The sequence below is a fragment of the Gracilinanus agilis genome, chromosome X, assembly GCF_016433145.1.
Source record: "Gracilinanus agilis isolate LMUSP501 chromosome X, AgileGrace, whole genome shotgun sequence".
NCBI lineage: Eukaryota > Metazoa > Chordata > Mammalia > Didelphimorphia > Didelphidae > Gracilinanus > Gracilinanus agilis.
In genome coordinates, this window is record NC_058136.1 from 29,463,330 (window position 1) to 29,481,712 (window position 18,383).

At 40.4% G+C, this 18,383-nt stretch overlaps 1 protein-coding gene across 1 annotated transcript in view; it reads left to right on the plus strand.

Moving 5' to 3' along the window:
- The first annotated feature begins 12,146 nt into the window (after positions 1-12,146).
- The window catches only part of AFF2 (AF4/FMR2 family member 2), a 365,980-nt gene continuing 359,743 nt past the window's right edge, over positions 12,147-18,383 (plus strand). The window contains exon 1 of the mRNA XM_044682529.1: positions 12,147-12,352. Within this exon, the coding sequence (XP_044538464.1) occupies positions 12,147-12,352 (206 nt within the window). The remainder of the gene's footprint in view (positions 12,353-18,383) is intronic.

The following is an 18,383-nucleotide window of genomic DNA, read 5'->3' on the forward strand; positions in this document are numbered from 1 at the left end:
AGTTGGTCAGTCCTCTTGGCATTTTTCAAGCATAACTTGTACATTAAGGCACTTGCTGTTTGCCATGATACATTCTTTTTTTTAAACCCTTAACTTCTGTGTATTGACTTATAGGTGGAAGAGTGGTAAGGGTGGGCAATGGGGGTCAAGTGACTTGCCCAGGGTCACACCCAGCTGAAAAGTATCTAAGGCCAGATTCGAACCTAGGACCTCCCATCTCTAGGCCTGGCTCTTAATCCACTGAGCTATCCAGCTGCCCCCTTTGATACATTCTTTTAACACAGTGTCTGAGGCCAGATTTGAACCCATGACCTCCTGTCTCCAGGCCTGGCTCTCTATCCATTGAGCCACCTAGCTGCCCCTGCCCCCTCTTCAGTACCCTTCTTACATTTCACCTCTCCCACAAAGTCCTTCCTGACTCTGGTGAACACAAATCTGGCCTTTTCAGGAACTCATTTGGCACTTAGTGTTTATAGTCTTCATTGGGTTCTTCTCCTACTGTTTTAAAATTCTCATCTCTTTGACAGTCAGTACTTGTACTTTGTTGTATGGCCCACCGTGTTTTTTTTTTATCATCATGTTAGAGATGTTTAGCGAAATGTTTATGGGTTGATTCTTATACTTAAGTATGTAGGGATTACTGATAATATCGACCTTAGAATCACAATTCTTTGTACTTGGATTTAGGGCTGTTATTTTACTCTAGAGAGATTGTAGGACTCAGTAGATAGAGAGCCAGCTTTAGCTAGGGAACCCTGAGTTATGGACGAGCCACTTAATCTTTATGAGCCTCAGTTTCTTTATGTGTAAAGTGAAGGTGAAAACCAACATGGGATAATGGAAAGGGGGCTAGTTTTGGAGTCGAGAAGGCCTAGATTTTTAATGAATGTTAGACTAGACCCTGTACAAATCAATTATCTCATGAGACAACCACAAGTATTAGGATGAAATAAAAAGATTGAAAAAGGTAGAAGGAAAACATAAGTTATCTTATCTCATAAACAACTGACCCAGAAAATAAAGTAGAGAAAATGTAAAAAACTCTTTGTATATTCTGGAAGCAATGACCACAAATTCTAGGCTAGATAATTTGCTTGGAGAAATCATGAATAAAATTGATCGGAGTTATTAGCACAAGGTAAAGTGACAATTCAATCTACCAGTTACTTCTTAAAAAAACCTCCCAAATCAAAAGTCCAGTGGACATCAGAGTTAAATCTAGAGCTTCCAGTTAAAAAAAATCCTGAAGCCAGAAAGAAAGAGTTCAAGTACCAAGAAACCATGGTCAAGATCCCACAGGTCCAGGCTAGTATAAATAGGAAGAATTTTGAATATGATATAGGTGGAAGTTGACTTTTAATGGGATAGAAGGTTTTCAAGTATTACTGATGAAAAGCCAAGCACTGAGTAGAAATTTTGTAATGCAAACAGTGAAATCAAGAGAAACAGAAAAGTAAATACAAATTGGAATGAGCTAAATGATGATGAAGTGCTTACATTCATATAGGGAGAGAAGAAACAAGTGTCCCTTCAGAATCCTAATGAATTCAAGGGTCACAGATGGAATTAATAAGACAGAGAAAATGAGGATGACTTTGTTCTTTTTCTTTTTTTTTTCATGAAACCTACGAGCTTTATTTTAATAAAGTATATCAAGTTACGGACTTGATTTATCTTTTTTAAAATAGTCTTACCAGGAAACATTAAAAAAATCAATTTACAGAATATGTCACAGTAATCTAGTAAAATTAAAAGCAGCTCTTCTTCCATAAGACCACCTCCTTCAGGGATGTAGAAGCCCATTTCATCTAGCTAATTTTGGGCATATCATAAAGTTCAGTGAGAGTGAGTAATTTTCTGGTGAGAGTCCTCTGAAGTTTGTGGGTTAGCCTTGTCTCTTCCATCTTCTCCTAGACAATTTTAGCCACTGCCCATCCAGCCCCTTTTTTTCTCGCATATTTTTAGAAGATTTGCTCCAGCACTTTACTATTATTCTTAGCCTTCTTCTACTTCTACCTCATTAAGACTAATTCTGACACCTACTCGAGCTTCAGAGTATCTCTCTTTGTTTATACCCTGCCATGGCAAGGTCTGTATTTTATGGCCATAGAGCCAGTCCCTTCCAACATGATCATATTTCTACTGTTTTGATAAAGAACAAAGGAGAGTTGGAAGAGGGAGGTCAAGCTGGAAGGAGCGAGGAGGGAGTTTTTAAAACTCAAGAGTTCTTATAAGGAGAAGGATATAATACAAAAGTGGAAAGGAGGGTGGAAGGGAGTAGACATCATGTTCACTTTACTCAAACCGGACAAAGAGGAATTAAATGCATACAAGTACAGGGGAAAAGAGAGGGACAGGGGATGGGAAAAGGGGACTAAAGAGGGAGTGCAGCGTGGAAGATGAGTAAAACAAACTTCAGCCTCAGAGTATGGATTGTAAATGGAGGATTAAAAGGAAAGAAAAATATCTCAGAACGAGTGATTTGGATCCGGGCTAGGGGAAGAGAGAAAGATTAATGGGAGTGAAATCACATCTCTTTTTTAAAATTTAAATCACTATTGTTGACCACATTTCTCTTTCATCACTGATGTTCCCTGTAAATGTAAGAAGATGGAGAGCAAAGAAAGGGGAAAAATATGAGATGAGATGATGTAGGGAAATACACATTTATCTTTCATAAAGAGAAATATAACTATGATGAACTCATTCAAGAAACAAAAGATAGCTAGTGTATTAGAAAGCAGAATGTAACAATATCTTGTTTGGAAGAAACAAAATTGAAAACTAAAGATTCGGAGAGTTTAAATGAGAATCTGGAGAGAATTAATATACTTCAGTTGGATTCAGAAAACAGAGCCTATAATCTTAATTTCAGACAAGACAATAGTAAAAATAGACATGGTTAGAAGATAAATTGAAAAATTGCATTATGCTTAAATGCACTTAGACAGTGAAATAATATTGATACTTATTATGTATGCCCTGATTGGCATAAAATCTAAGTACTTAAAGGAAAAGTTCATCAAATTTCAAGGAGAAATAGACAATAAGCCCGTAATAGTTGGTGACTTCAATGTACCCCTTTCAGATCCGGAGCATTATAATGAAAAGCTAAGCATGAAATTAAGGACCTAAATAGAACTTTACAAAATAGCTCTCTGGTGATTACTGAATAGGAAAGAGAGGAGTATGAATGTGTATCTGTGCATGTGCTCCTTCTTGCTCACATGCATAATCATGCATGTGGCTCTATGTATGCATATGTGTCTATTCAGCTGTATATAGCAACTTCATAAAAATTAGCTGTGTCCTAGGGCATAAAAATGCCAAAATAAGTACAAAAAAGCAGAAGCATTAAATGCAACTTTCCTGATGACAACATGATGAAAATTAGAATCAGTAAAGGATTTTAGAAGAAAATATGAAAATTAATTGGAAACGAAACAATTTAGTCTTAAAGAATGGGTAAGTTAAAGTACAAATGAAAAACAATAGATATTTTCAATGAAAAAAATAGAAGTGAGACTGTATACCACAAAGTTTGTGAGGCAGGCAAATTATTCCACATGAGAGCATTTTTATCTCTAAACATTTTCATCAACAAAGAGAGAGTAAGAACAGATTAATGGAGAGGGGTATGCAACTAAGAAAACTAGAAGAGCAAAAAGTTTTAAGATTCTTACTAAACAGAAATGTAGAGATTCTTAAGAGCAAAGAACACATAAACAGAATTGAGAGTTAAAATTAAATGGAGTAAACTAGTTTTAAAAACTAATAAAATGAGTAGATCATTAGCTAGTATGATTTTTAAAAAGAGAGAAAACCTAAATTAAGATAAAGATAAAAAATTCACAACAAATTTGGAAGAAATAAAGGGATTTTTCAGAAACTGTTTTACCTAACTACACCAGAAAATTAATGACTTAAAATAAATAGGCATAAAATACACAGTACTTATATATGTTATAAGAAATGGAGACATTTAGAAAACTTAATCTAACAAAAAGAAATTCATCAAATCACAAATAAACTCTTTAGGAAAAGAAAAACCTCAGGACAAGATGGATCATATTAAACTTTCAAAGAACATTTTGCATTATTATAGAAACTATTTGTAAAAAATGGAAAAAAGAAAAAATGGGTTACTTCCAAATTCTTTTTATGATCCCATATTATATCCAGAAAAATATTGTCTTGATTCCTAAACAAGAGATAAAGCAAAACAATATCTTTAATATTAATGCCATAAATTCTGAATACGATATTAGAAGAAAGAGGATAAAAGGAGGCAGTATTTCAAAAATATTATATAGTTTGACCAGATTAGATTTATACCAAGAATGAAGGATTGGTTCAATATTAAGAAAATTATAAATATAATAGACTATATTAATACAGAGTCTCCATTGACTTACACTTATCCATTGACACAAAGAAAAGCTTTTGACAAAATACCACACCAATTTTTGTTGAAAATATTAAAAATCACAAGAATAAATTAACCCTTAATTAATGATAAATGATCATTAAAAACAAGAACTAAGGTGATCTGTAACAGAAAATGGCTAAAGGATTTTCCAGTAAAATCAGGTGTGAAGCTAGAATGTCCAATGTCAACACTGTTATTTTGTTATATTTCTAGAAATATTTGTTATAGCTATAAGAAAAAGAAGTTGAGAGAATAAATATACACAAAGAGGAAATGACATCACTTTTTGCACAGGCTATGATAGTCTGCTTAGGGAACCCTAGAAATTCAACTAAAATGAATTAATGACTTTTGCAAAGTATCAAGTTATAAAACCAACCCACAGTGATCATGTTAGCCCTGCACTGCAGCTGGAAGACAGAGGAGAAAATCCATCAGAGTAACTACAGAATGTATAAAGAATTGTTCAGTCCATTTATCAGGACATATAAGACTTTTTGTTGTTGTTCATTTGTTTCAGTCATGCCTAACTCTTTATGACCCCATTTGGCATTTTCTTGGCAAAGAGACTAGAGTAGCTTGCTTTTTTCTTCTCCAGCTTATCTTACAAAGGAAGAGCTGAGGCAATCCGGGCAAAGTGACTCGCCCAGGGACACACAGCTAGTAAGTGTCTGAGACCAGATTTGAAGTCAGAAAGATGAGTGTTCCTTATTTTAGGTCCTGCACTCTATTTACTGTGCCACCTAGCTGCCCACACATAAGATTTATACGAATGTAACTACAAAACATTCTTTACATAAATAAAGACATTAATAAATGAATGATTAGAGCAGTATTAATTCATGATTGTACAATGGCAATATAATTAAAAAGACAAATTAATTTACTTATTCAGTGTGATATCAAACTATCAAAGATTTAGTTTATAGAACTAGGAAAAAAAATCATCTAAGGCAGTGATGGGCAAACTTTTTAAAGAGAGGGCCAAAGGAAAGGAAATGCTCATCTGTCAGTCTGTTTCTAAGGCAACTCTTTTGAAGTTTCATTGTATTGTATCCTACTCATTGTCTTGCTGCAGGATAGAACATTTCAGGCCCCCCTCCCAATCTGGCCCATGGGCCGTAGTTTGCCCATCACTGATCTAAGGGCACATGGATAAGAATCTGAAGAGAAATAATAAAAAATGTAGATAGGGTACAGGCTTAGCAACATTAGATTTCAAGTTATTATATAAAACAGTATTCATTAAAAAGCAACTATTGTAAGTATATAAAAACTGAAAAGTTTATCAGTTCAGCAATTAGAAACACAAAGCAAAGAGGCCTGCGAAGCAGCCTAGTGTTTGATAATCCAAAGGGTACAAGTAGTGGATGAAGTGCTATTCAAGAATTGTTAGAAAAATTAGAAAGTAGTGTAGCAAGAACTGTATTTAGACCAGCATCTAATACAATATACCATTATAAGTTCTTATATATATTTTGGAGTTTGATATAAAATTTCATATTATAAACAGATCGGAGAAGCAAGGGAGGAGATATTTTTCACAACTCTGGATAAAAGAAATATTGATCAGAAATGATTGAGAGGATCATTGGAAATAAATGGTCAGTTTTCATCACATAAAACTGATGTTTTTGCACAAATCAGTACCTTTAAAATTAGGAGGAGATTAGTTAGTTGGAAATACTTTGAAGCATGTTCTTCTAGTAAAAGTCTGATATCCTCAATACTTCCCCAATAGAGAAATGCTTAAAGGGTATGAAGAGACAGCCCTCCCAAGGAGAAACAACAAAAACAAACTATCAATAAGGATATGAACTAGGTAGCTCAGTGGATTGAGAGTCAGGGAGGTCCTAGCTTCAAATCCAGCCTCAGACACTTCCCAGCTGTGTGACCCTGGGCAAGTCACTTGACCCCCATTGCCTACCCTTACCACTCTTCCACCAAGGAGCCAATACACAGAAGTTGAGGGTTTAAAAAAATAAGGATATGAAGAAAAAGTTTTTCAGATCATTAGTGATAAAAGAAATGCAAAGTAAATAATTGCATTTCTACCTTATACTGGTGAGCCTGGCAAAGATGACAAAAATAGAAAATTGAAATTGTTAGAGGGATTGTGGTAAGACAGGCAAACTAAATGTCTTGTTGGCATTGCATTGAAGTGACCTGACTATTTTGGTAAACAATTTGGAACTATGCCAAAGGGTCACTAAAGTCTTCATCCACCTGGACCCAGTGATACTATTGCCAAGCTTATACCCCAAAGAAAGGGGGAAAGGACATATCTATCTATCTATCTATCTATCTACACACATATATCCATATATCCATCCATATATATATATATATATATATATAACAATATAGCATTTTCGTTGCAGCCAAGAACGAGAAACTAAAGGGATGCCCGTTAATTGTGGAATGGGGGAATGAGTGAATTAAGTATGGTGATGAGATTGTACTGGGATTATTTCATTGTGTCTCAAGACTGGCTGAAAGGTGCAGATGTAGAGAAACCTGGAAGGACTGCTGTGAATTGATGTAGTGAAGTGAGCAGAGTTAGGAGCATTATTTTTTACCATAAGTACAACACTATGAAGCAAAACACCGATGAACCACTGGGGGCTATGATCGCCTGGGACCTCAGAAGAATAATGAGCTATAGGGGTGGTGGGCTAGAGGTTCAGGATGAACCAGATATTTCTAGACATGGCCAATATGTGGATTTGTTTTGCTTGATTTTATTCCGAGTGGGTTTTAATTTCAGGGCTTGTGGGGGAGAATCAAATGATTTGACGGGGAATGGAGAGATGCTAATAACGAAGTCAAAAGAAATTCCTGAATTTACCAATCACATTATACCTAGTGGAGATTGACATTTTCACGTAAACTCCTCTTTTTCTGATCTTTTAGGTGTAAATGCTCATATAGGTTGATATTTGTCAAGATCAGAATAACAAATTTTAATTTAAAAAAAAAGCAACCCCCCCCCACTCCCAAAGAAGTCCTTGCTGCTATTGGGAAAGAAGAATAAATTTCCAGGGAAAGCCTTTGTAATGTTTTGCATAGCTGCTCCCTTCAAATGTCGTGGGAGAGCCTTCTTTCCTGAGGCAAATGAACAAGGGCTACTTTTTGAGCAGAGAGTGTACGTTCCGCCCCCCCCCCCCCCCTCGTCCTGTTGCCAAAAGAGAAAGGAACAGGAAGCCTTGTTAGGTCTGATTCCACGGCAAATGTCAAATAGACACAATGTTAACACAGAAGATGAAATCTCGGGGAATGGCACGTTTATTGTAGCAAAAACCCCAAACCAAACCCTGATAAAACAAACCAAGCCACAGGGACGGTATTGTGTCTGAAGATACAATTTGAAATGTTGTTTGCAAGTAAATTATTCTGTAGGCACAAGCCAGCATCTTCCCTTGAGTTAAGGCAGGGCAGGGTGCATATGTGGCAACAGTGTGGTGAGGGCTACCTACCAGAGCCTCGCTGGCCGAGTTTCTGATGGATAACAGAAGAAAATGGATCTGTAAAGGCCGGCACAAACTCTCAGGCCGATGGAGGTCCCTTGCCTTGCTAAAGGAAGACCTTTCGGGGATCCTGTTTTGAGATCAGCCCTTGAAAACAGCGAGCATGGAAAGGGAGGGCGGGAAGAGGGAGTATCTTCCTCAGAGGTTACTAAACAACCACTGTAGATGTGACAAAGCCTTCTTTTGAAGGCCCAACAATGACCACATCCCAGGTTTGAAGAATGTCTTTCACTCTGGTTGCTAAATTGGAGAGGCACTTAGCAAGCTGCTCAGTGCTACTGCTGAAGAAGCATTTTTGCCTCCATTAAGGCCTGTCCACATTTTGCCTCCCCCAGTATATTAGGACATGGAAAACAGAAGTGTGAATTCAGCCTTTCACTTATCATTGCAGTCCCCCACTTATCTTTCAGTCCTTCATTTGGAAGGCTCAAGTGGCCTTTTGTGCTGGCCATTAGCCAATTGCAGGTGCAAAATCTTGCAGGCACCCAAAGGGAGGCCTTGGTGGGAAGCGTCTTAAAAAATGGATCCCTTGTTGCAGACAGTGATGCAGGATTTGTGAGGGGATATGTGTAAAGAATATAAAATAAATTCAAATGGAAACAGATGCTCTCTTAGCAAAGAATTGCCTGATCTGGGGAAAATGAATATTAAATTGAATGCCTAAGGCTTGACCTTATTTGACAAGGCGAAAGAGACCCCTCTGCCCTGGGCTTTTTACTATAGAAAAACACAATGGGCAGTGGGGACGGAGAGATGCACAAGTGGAGGAAAGCTTCACCATCTGCCCGAGGAGGATAAATGACAGTAGATCCGTGGCCCTGGCACGCAGAAAAAACTATTAGATGAAAACTAGAACTTATTTCTTTCAAGTGAATATTTAATTGGTCGATTGCTTTAAACAGAAAGTCTGGGGGCTGAACTCTTTGGAACCTCTAGTGGAAGAAGATTATTTTGAAGCTGTAGATGACACGTCTGTGACATAACCGCAGCTTTAAGGTTTACAAAGAGCCTTTGCTCACAACTGGGGGGGGGGCCGCAGGGACTGCAAATTGATGATCCCCATTTTGTAGATAATAAAATGGACAAGAGTAAATAATACAATCATGTGAGTCGATGGGGAAGGAGGGTAGGGTTCGACTTGGGGGGGAAAAATTGATCTGTGTGCAACTTTACAGGAGCACAGCTGTTGCATAAAGCAGCAGGAACCTGAACTGGAATTTGGGCAGGGGGGAGGTGCTCCCATCTGTAAATTTCTTTCTTCCCTCCCGGCTCACGTAGAGGCAGAGAGGAAGCCGAACTCCTCTTTCCAGCAGGAGCAGAGTCTTAATGTTGTAGATGAATCCAGTGGTAGGAGGCAAATGAATGAAACAAGCTCAACTTGGCTCCCAGACCCTGAAGGGATTCTCAGCTTGGCAGAGGGGACCGCTGAGAAGACTTGCTTCGGTTCATCAGATGGCAAAATGCAACCCTACCTGGCAGGACTTGGAAACGTCCGCTTCCAGACCCTGCAACAATCCAATGACTCCAAGCAGACTTCTCACACAGCCAACTTCAGTTTTCACTCCTGCTCTTTGTTGCTCTCCCTATTCTTTCAGGCAAACGCACTCAGACACAAATCAGCTTTCCCGAACCAAAGATCCTGCCTAGGATAGAGGGAAGATGAGCCTGCCTTTATTCTTAGGAGTGATTTTCTCTCCACACCCTGGCCCCTGCCGCGTCCCCTTCCTTTATTCCCCAGACACAAGTCCCTTTCTTTACACTCCTTTAATTGGAGAGCTAGCTCTGTGTTTGACACTTCTTTTGAGCAGTTCCAAATGCTCCATAGTCATTTCTTGATTATCTGTGGAAAATGTTTAATCAGAGCAGTGGCCTGCCTTTGCTACCCAGAACAGTTCCGAGCTGCCTCCTTTCACCAACGCTTGGCACGCACAAGCCTCTGGAAGAAGGCAACTCATTGAAGATTTCACCTAACCCCCCCCCCCTCCTCAGCGTGCCACTGGCCTCCCCCCCCCACACATAAAAGGATGGGAGGCAGGAAAGTAAATATGCTGTGATCCATTGACACCTAAAGCCAAATAAATATTTGTTTTTCTCATTTTGAATTCTGGAAGTTCTCAGGCAGGCCCAGCCAGTGATTTGCGTGTAGTGGTAGGTGGGCAGTCAGTATTTGGTGAAATGAATGCATGTGAAGAATCAGGAGTCGCCATCTGGCCAGCGATGGGCATTTTGGAAGGTTAGGAGTTGAGGCTGAGGTGTCGAACCCCAATCTCTCGGCTTTGGGTCCTAATCTCGAAAAGACAAGGACTGCGGGTGGCAGGTTCACTTTTCCCCCAGCTCTTTTCCATTTGTGCCAATCGGGGCCTGCAAGGAATCAAAAGCCTAATATTATGAAAAGAGCGATATTTATTCTACTCATGAGTAAAGTGTTAGATGCTCTTGGCTTCTCTGTCTGTGAATCATGATGTCTTTCCTCCCATGAAGGATAAATATGGCATTCATTCCAACCCATTTAGCCCATTATTCCTTTGTATATAAAATAGGCCCAATTAAGACATTCTTTTGTTAATTTCTGCATTCTATGTATGGCTAGAAAGAGTTTAAAAATATCCAGTGCAGCAAATGTCTTTGAATGCCTCTTGCATACAGAACATACCATTCACTCCCTTCCCTGCCCCCCCCCAACATTCACACTTAATGATGGAGTTTTTGTTTGGGCCTTAGAACAGGTACAGAGAGGTAGCTTCCCCCTGGCCCACACTCAGATCCAAGTGCCTGCAAATAGCAGCTTGTTTGACAAACGTTTTCCATTCTCACCCAGATCTTTGGCACTGTAGAATTGGAGCTTAAGAGTGGCTTTCGCCTCTTCTTGTGACGATTCATTCACAGTTGTCAAGGTTTGCCCCAAGAGAAGGGGCTGAAATGTTGACGTTTTCCTTCAAGATGAAAAAAGAGAAAAGAAACAAGCCTTCTCCTCCCTTACAGTAATTAGGCCTAACCCGAGTTCTAGTAGGTGCGGAAGAAGCTCCATGCACCGAGCAGGGCTTCCCTGGGTCCCTCTTCCTTCCTTTTGGTATTCTTTTGGGGAGTTTGCCGTTTCCTTGTCCCTTCCACAGTGCACTGAGGAATCAGAGGAAGGGGGACAGAGCTTCGGGAAAGGCCAGACAAAGGGAAATGCGCCCGGGAGTGGGGCTTGAATCCACTGCTCCGGCAGGCTCACTCCTCACAGTGCCCCTCCGGAAGATAAGATTGGCATTGTCCATTGTGCGGGCGGGGAGCAATCCCCCAAGATGCTCTCATAGTTCTTGGAAAGATACAGTGCGCTCAGCAAGGTTGCCCTGAATGACATTCCAAGGCTCTCTAGTGAAAAGTGTCGCTTCCGGTGTCAGAATGGTCCTGTGGGGCGTTTTTTAACTGCGAGGAACCCCCGTGAGACATAAGCACAGACAGTATGGAGATGGTCGGATCCTTCCCCGACACTCCCTGTCGCTTAGCTCTGTCACACGTGAGCAGAAGGCACCGGGCGCTCTTTTTCAGAGGGGTTCTGTTCCTCCTCTTGCTATAGATCTCGCCTGCAAAATTGCACTGTGTGCTTTCTGTTCAGTTTTCAGGGTCCCAAAACCTCGGCTGAGAGACACTTGGCACGTCTTAAGTGCGCTCTACGTTCTCGGTTATTGTTGTTGCTATTAATATGGTCAGTATTAAATCATCGACTAATGGATGCTCTCGGGACAATGACAGGATGTTCTTCCCTCTCAGACAACTTGGGCTTCTAGGGCCACTAAGCTTCATTTTGCAAACTGCCTTTGCCTTCTCTGGCATTTACTTCGGGGGAGGGGGGAGAAAAAGCGTGGAGGAGCTACTAGATGGAGGCTGCTTTTCTTTGTGGGTCCAGAAGACTGGGTTCGCATAGGCACATCGAATACACTTGGGGGACTGCTGGGGGGCCGGATCCGAGAGGAGGTTTCTAGTCAGGATGGGTTCTCTGCTGCCGAGTTAGGCTTTTGGAAATCAAAGCCCCAGTGTATGCCTTGGCCCTTGTTTGCCCCCTCCTCCCTAGTTCCTCATTGGTCAGCTGGCTGTGCTGGAGGTGGCTGATTGACAGCATGCAGGAATTCCCCCCAGTATAAATATAGCCTAGTGCAGTTACAGACTTCTCCCAGACCCCTGGGGCTGAGGACTTTCCGTTAGGAATGTCCGCACACTACTCAGAGGAAGGAAGGCAATTTCCTTTCCTCCATTTCCTCCACTATAGCTTTGGAGGAGATCTCTTAGTAGACCTGTCTGAAATCTCTCAGGGCTGGGCAGGAGCCTCTGGCTCTTCCACAGCCTACCCAAGACACCTGAATTTCCCTAAGATGTTTGAGTTGCTGAATGCAGCCAGAGATATCGATGACAGGTGAGTACTAGAGGGAGTGTGTGTGTGTGTGTGTGTGTGTGTGTGTGTGTGTGTGTGTGGCTAGGCAGACATGTGTGCTACAGGGTGTCTGTATGGGGAGGGAGGGAGAGAGGGAGAGGGGAGGGAGAGGGGGAGAGGGTGACGGCAGCATGTACACACATCAGAAGCAGTGTTTGGGGCAAGGGGGGGATTGCAATCTAGAAGTAGCCTCCAGCTGCATTTCAGGTGCTCCTGTCAGTGCCCCCCTGGGACCCTACTTTTTACTAAACCGTTAGCAAATCGCACAAGTAGAAGGGGGTGTGTGCGTGTGGGGTGTGTGTGTGTGCGCGCACGCTTACATTTCTAATGTCATTCCTCTGGCGTTGATGCTGAGGGGGAGCAGTGGGACCACATCCTCCGAGCTTGGAAAGGAGGCAAAAGAACCAGAGAGATTGACCTATCTGAAATGTAAATAGATAAGGCCAGGTGGCTGGGGAGGAAAACTCTTTCTTATACATAAGGCTGCAACTCACCAAGGTGTTCTAAAGGCAGCTGCCTGAGAAAGCTGGTTTAGCATAGGAGAGTCCACAGAAGCCTGAGCCCTGGAGAGAGTTAGATGCAGGGGCAAATAAATCCTCCTGGAAACTGTCAGACCTTCACACCCCACCCCCAGCTTTTCTCTGGGATTTCCCCAGCCCACAGGGCCACTGTTAGTACCCTCCACAGGTCACTTTGGGCTTGGGTAGTTTTCCGATTTGGGATTGAATTCTGGAGAGTTCCCCAAACTCTCTTAGGAATGGTCGTGGCTGTCACAGTGTTTTCCTGGAAGTGCTTAGACAGAAGTTCCTTACTGGAGTGATAGTAATTGTCCTCACCCTGCGCGCAGGTTTGTGTTGTGCTGCAGAGGTTTCAAGCCAGCCACACACTTTTGGATATTATTTTAAAAACAACAACAACAACAACAACAACACTCCACACGGCTGAAATTCCGCGGAGCAGTCATAACAGTCATTTCATGGGAAGTCCAAGGACATCTGTTTCGGAAGCAGAACGAGCACCTTGTGCAAATAGTGTTGGATAAATTAGGGGATGGGGGAGGGGGTTCCCGGCAGGCTAGTTTGTTGACATGTTTTCAGACAATCCACACTGCTGTGAGGTAGCCACCTTAGGTGGCAGAAAGGACCCCAGTAGAGACAGCTAGAAGGGTTTGAAATGCGGCTTTCTTTGACTTGACGAAGAAGAACCCGTTCCTAGGAGCTAGTCCCTACCTCCTAAAAGGAACATTTCAGATTTTTCTTTTATTTTGTTTTTAACCTTTAAAAAAAATTCTTCCTATCAGTGTGGTGGTCCACGAGTTAGGGTGAACTCTAGGAACTCTCTAAAGAACTCAGCTGAGGATTATGGGGGTTAACAAAAGAGAAAGCGTGCTTTAAAGGGCGGAACTTTGGACTTGGGGGTCTGTGGGAGAGCCTCAATTTCCTCAGCTGCAAAATGAGAGAAATAATAGCTCTAGTATCTCCTTCCTGTAGTTGTTGGGGGAGGGAAGAGCTTTGCAAACCTTAAAGCATTATGAAAATGTGGGTTACTGTTATTGTTAGGCTAGAGGATTTGGGGTTGGTGCCTGAGTCTTAAACTCTAAAGCTGGTATGTGGGCAGCTGGAGCATGAGGCTGTGATGCTGCTCCTGGGATTCCAAGAAAGTCCCACTTAGATTTTGAAAAGTCTTGATTAATGCCATTGTCACAGACACACGAACAGGAGATGTTTCTACAGAGGAGATAGGATGGATGAATCTCAAAACATCATACAAGCATTGTTTATAATCATGATAGCTGGCGATTATAGAGGTTTATAGAGGGAGGGTAAAGTATGCAAAGCACCCCTACAGAGATCATCTTGTTTCTGCCTTACTTCAACCCCCTCTGAGTTTGGCACCACAGATATTATTATTCCTGTTTTATAGACGAAGAAACCAAGGTTCAAAGAGGGGTGAAGTGACTTGGCCATGGTCACACAGCCAGTAAGCGGCAAGAGTTAGGCTTTGAACTCGCGTCTTCCTGACTAAAAATCTAGCTTGTTATCTCTTAAAACACATTGATCATTATTTTGGAAAAAAACATTCTATCGGTAGTGACCGTGTTTCAGATATGGGAACTTGGGCTAAGAAAGGTTTATGAACTACCACAAAAGCACACAGGAAACCAGGAAGACAGCCCGCCCAGTATCTTTTGATCAGAGGATATACTTTCGAGATGGACTTCTGTGAGTTGTAAAAGGAAACAGCCCCTAGCAAGCAGGGTTTGATGGTATAGGAAGAGATCAGAAATAGCCAAGCTCAGCACCCGTGATTTGCTCCTTGTAGCATTGTCTTTAGACTCTTCTTGGGCACTTTGGGCAAACTCTGATTGCATCTGGAACCATCCCTTTGCCTCTCAAGAAGACTGCCTGCTTCTTTATGGATCTCAGAATAGTCTTGGGAATTTTCTTCAAGCTCTATGCCATTTGGGCTTTGTTCTTTATTCCTAGGTTAGGTCTGAGAATTTAGAAATTAGTGAGGCAGGCAGGTGTAACGGGCAGAATACTAGACTCAGAGTCAGGAAGACCTGAGCTTAGAGCCCTGCTCTAGTACTGGCTATCTGTACGACTATAAGACTTAACCTTTCTCTGTGTTATTTATTTTTCTCACCTGTAAAGTGGAGATACCGCCTATTTATTGTGAGTCTCTTCAATACCATGTATTGGTTCCAAGGTAGAAGAGTGGTAAAGGCTAGAGAATACGGGTTAAGTGACTTGCCCTGGGTCACACAACTAGGAAGTGTCGGAGGCTAGATTTGAATCCAAGACTTCCTGTCTCTAGGTTTGGCTCTCAATCCATTGAACCACCTAGCTGCCTCCTATTGTGAATCTTAACTGAAAACATAGAGGAAAAGCCCCTTGCAGACCTTAAAATGTTATCTAAATATCCATTACGATTCAGTGCCATTTGGGGCATATGGAAAACATGTCCTCAGCCTACCAGCTCTCTCCCTGTGAAATAATTCTTTTACCTTCTCTTGGTACTTCATCTTCTTTCCTGTATGATTGGGGATCATCTTGGGAGAGGTCATTGCCAGGGATGAATGTATAATTCACCAATTGATACCCCTAATTGTTCCCAATTGTCTTTTTTGATCAGATGCATTTAACATAAACTTTCTACTTTATCTCAGCAAATTCGCTGACTGTTTATGTTAGAGACCTAGGTCTTCCAGGAAGAGAACAAAGGAAAGGAAGAGGGAGTCAAACTGGAAGGAGTGAGGGAGACAAGCTCAAGCTCTTGGGCAAAAAGTGTAGTTTTTTTTCTAGTGTTCAGCTTCTGAATATGCAAGTTGAGTGTATCAGGAGATTTAGTAAAGCCCTTCCTGATAGCCCTCTGAAGCATGTATGGTTCCCAAGGAGAATCTCCATGGCAACTGAGAAAAAGATAGGTTTTCTTCATAACTGGGGCCAGTACTGAGCAAAGTTGGTTCTTGGGTTTCTTTGGCCTCTTCTCCTGCTCAGAACTGCCCTCCCTTCAATGGTAGGGGCATGGAGTGAGCTGAGGGGGTTGTTTTTAACTAAAGAGCAATTTATTTTCCCTGAAATGTCACTTGATAATAAGCCAAGGTGTTACCCTTTCAAGAGAGATTTACATTCCAACGGGGAGCTCTGGAGGATCAGAAAGTCATCTGGACCCCACAGAATAGATGTCAAATTAGGGGATTTTTCAGGTGTGTGAGGGGATAGTTTTGTATAGTGGGCTCTGTCTAGCACCCCTCAAATTATTCTGTGGAGGCAACCACCTCCTGAGTCACCCAGAGATTACCACAGGATACCAATATTAAGCTAGCCTATTAAAGTGCAAATACCTTGGAGAGTGGATAATGGGCTCCTAGATTCAGAGTTGGTTTTACAAATGAGGAAAGTGAAGTGCAAAGGAGAAAAGCTGTATAGGACAATCAAAAGAAGATTGGATTTCAAATCATTACCTTTATGGTTTGGGGGCACATCGCTTCCTCTCTCTAAGCCTCAGTTTCCTCTGGAGAAAAATATGGGTGTGTTGTCCTCTCAGGTTCCAGCTTTAAATCTGTGATCTTTTGATTTTTTAAAAAAACTTCTTTATTTTCTCTTTTCCTTATATTTTTAAATTTTAATTTCTTTAAATCCTTGAATTAAACACCAAAAAAAAAAAAAAAGAATATTGACATAGACATAACAGAGCACAAAAAAAGAATACTCTATGTGAAACTGTGAGTTTTCCTTTCATACTACTTGCTTTGTCATTAATATATGTATATAAATATGATAAATTCTGTATATTTTACTTTTTAAACTGCCCTGCTTGTCTGAGCTTCCTTCTAAACTTCCTTCTCTTTTTCATTTGAAAAATATTATCTTTTGGGTTGGCCCTGTTGAGTTTGGGCTTTTATTTATTTGTAATCACTATTGTTCCCCTTCTCAATTTACAGAGAGAATGAAAGAGAAAAGGAACCTTAATAAAACATATAATCAAGCAAAACGAATCCACACAGTAGCCATATCTAAAAATGTATGTCTGTCTGCTCCTTGAGCCTGTGTGTCAGGAGATTCATTATACTGCATCACAGAGTGGCTCATTGCATCCATTAGAGTTCTTAAGTCTTTCTAAATTGTTTTCCTTAGAAATGTTGCTGTCCTTTTAGAAGTTTCTCTGGTTTTGCTTATTTCACTCTGCATCAGTTGGATTACTCCAGATTCTCTGAGATAATCTCTTTTGCCATTTCTTAGTGCACAATAATATTCCATTGCGTTATATTCCATAGTTTGTTTAGATATTTCTTAATTGTCTAAGAGGCAATTTGAGGGATCTTCTATCATTAGTCCCAAAGGAACTAAGAATGGGTTTTACATTTTTAAATATAATAAAACTTTATTTAAAATGTAAACAAAATCATTCTTAGCTTGTAGACCATTCAAAGTACAAAAACAGATTGCTAGCAGAATTTGTCCTTCCTGTTATAATTTGGGGGTCCCTCCCTTAGATTCTAGTCCTTTTACTTTACTTCCCCCCCCCATATTTTTAAAATTCTTTCAGGAACAAGAAATTTGTTTTCCTCGTGACTATTCTTTCAGCATATTATCCTGTCCCTTAACCTCTTTTTTGTTCCCCTACTTGTTCCTCTGTCCAGTTTGATATATTTATATAGCACAAATATGTGTTTGTTTGACCTCCCTTTGTCCATTTCATATAAGCATAAGGTTCATCTCGTGTACCCAGCTTGTACACCTTCTTTCATGTTTTTATGCTTTTCTCCTCAAACACCTTAAGTATGAGAAATGGTAGGTTCCACTACATTCTTTTTTTTATGCTAATATATTTCCCTTTTTTAACCTCCTTTGCCTTTCCTGTCTTTAAAACTCCAGAGTGACTCTATTCTTAGGACCTCTATTTTTCTTGTTTAACTCCATAAATAACTTTTGAAACCTTGGGGTTCTGAAGGGAGACCCTTGTTTCTTCTCTCCCCATTAGAATGTTAGTATTATATAATCTTACAGCTTTTTTTCATTTGTTCAACTATATTTATCTTCGTAGATATCTCTTGCTTTTATATTTCAAAGTTCCTTTTCAGCTTTAGACTTACAAAAATGCTCATAAGTCCTCTAGTCTATTAAAGATCTATGCTTTTTTCGCCTGTAAGATTATATTCAGCATTGCAGGATAAATCATTTTGGTTGTAAGCTCATCTCTTTTGTCTTTTGAGTTATTATATTCTAAGGTCTCCTAGATTTTAGTGGAAGCCGCTGGTCTTGTATAATGGTACTTGAACTGTTTCTTGAAATATTTTTTCAGCCTGAAAGCTCTAGATTTTGGATATGACATTCCTAGGGCTTTTCCTTTGGGGATTTCCTTCAGAAGGTAATTGGAGGTTTCTTTTTGCCTTTACTTTGTCTTCTTTTTCTAATAGATCTGGACAATTTTCAGAACTTAAAAAAAGTTGTGGTTTTCAAGGAGTTCAACTATTCTGAAATTATCTCTCCTTGACATGTTTTAGGAC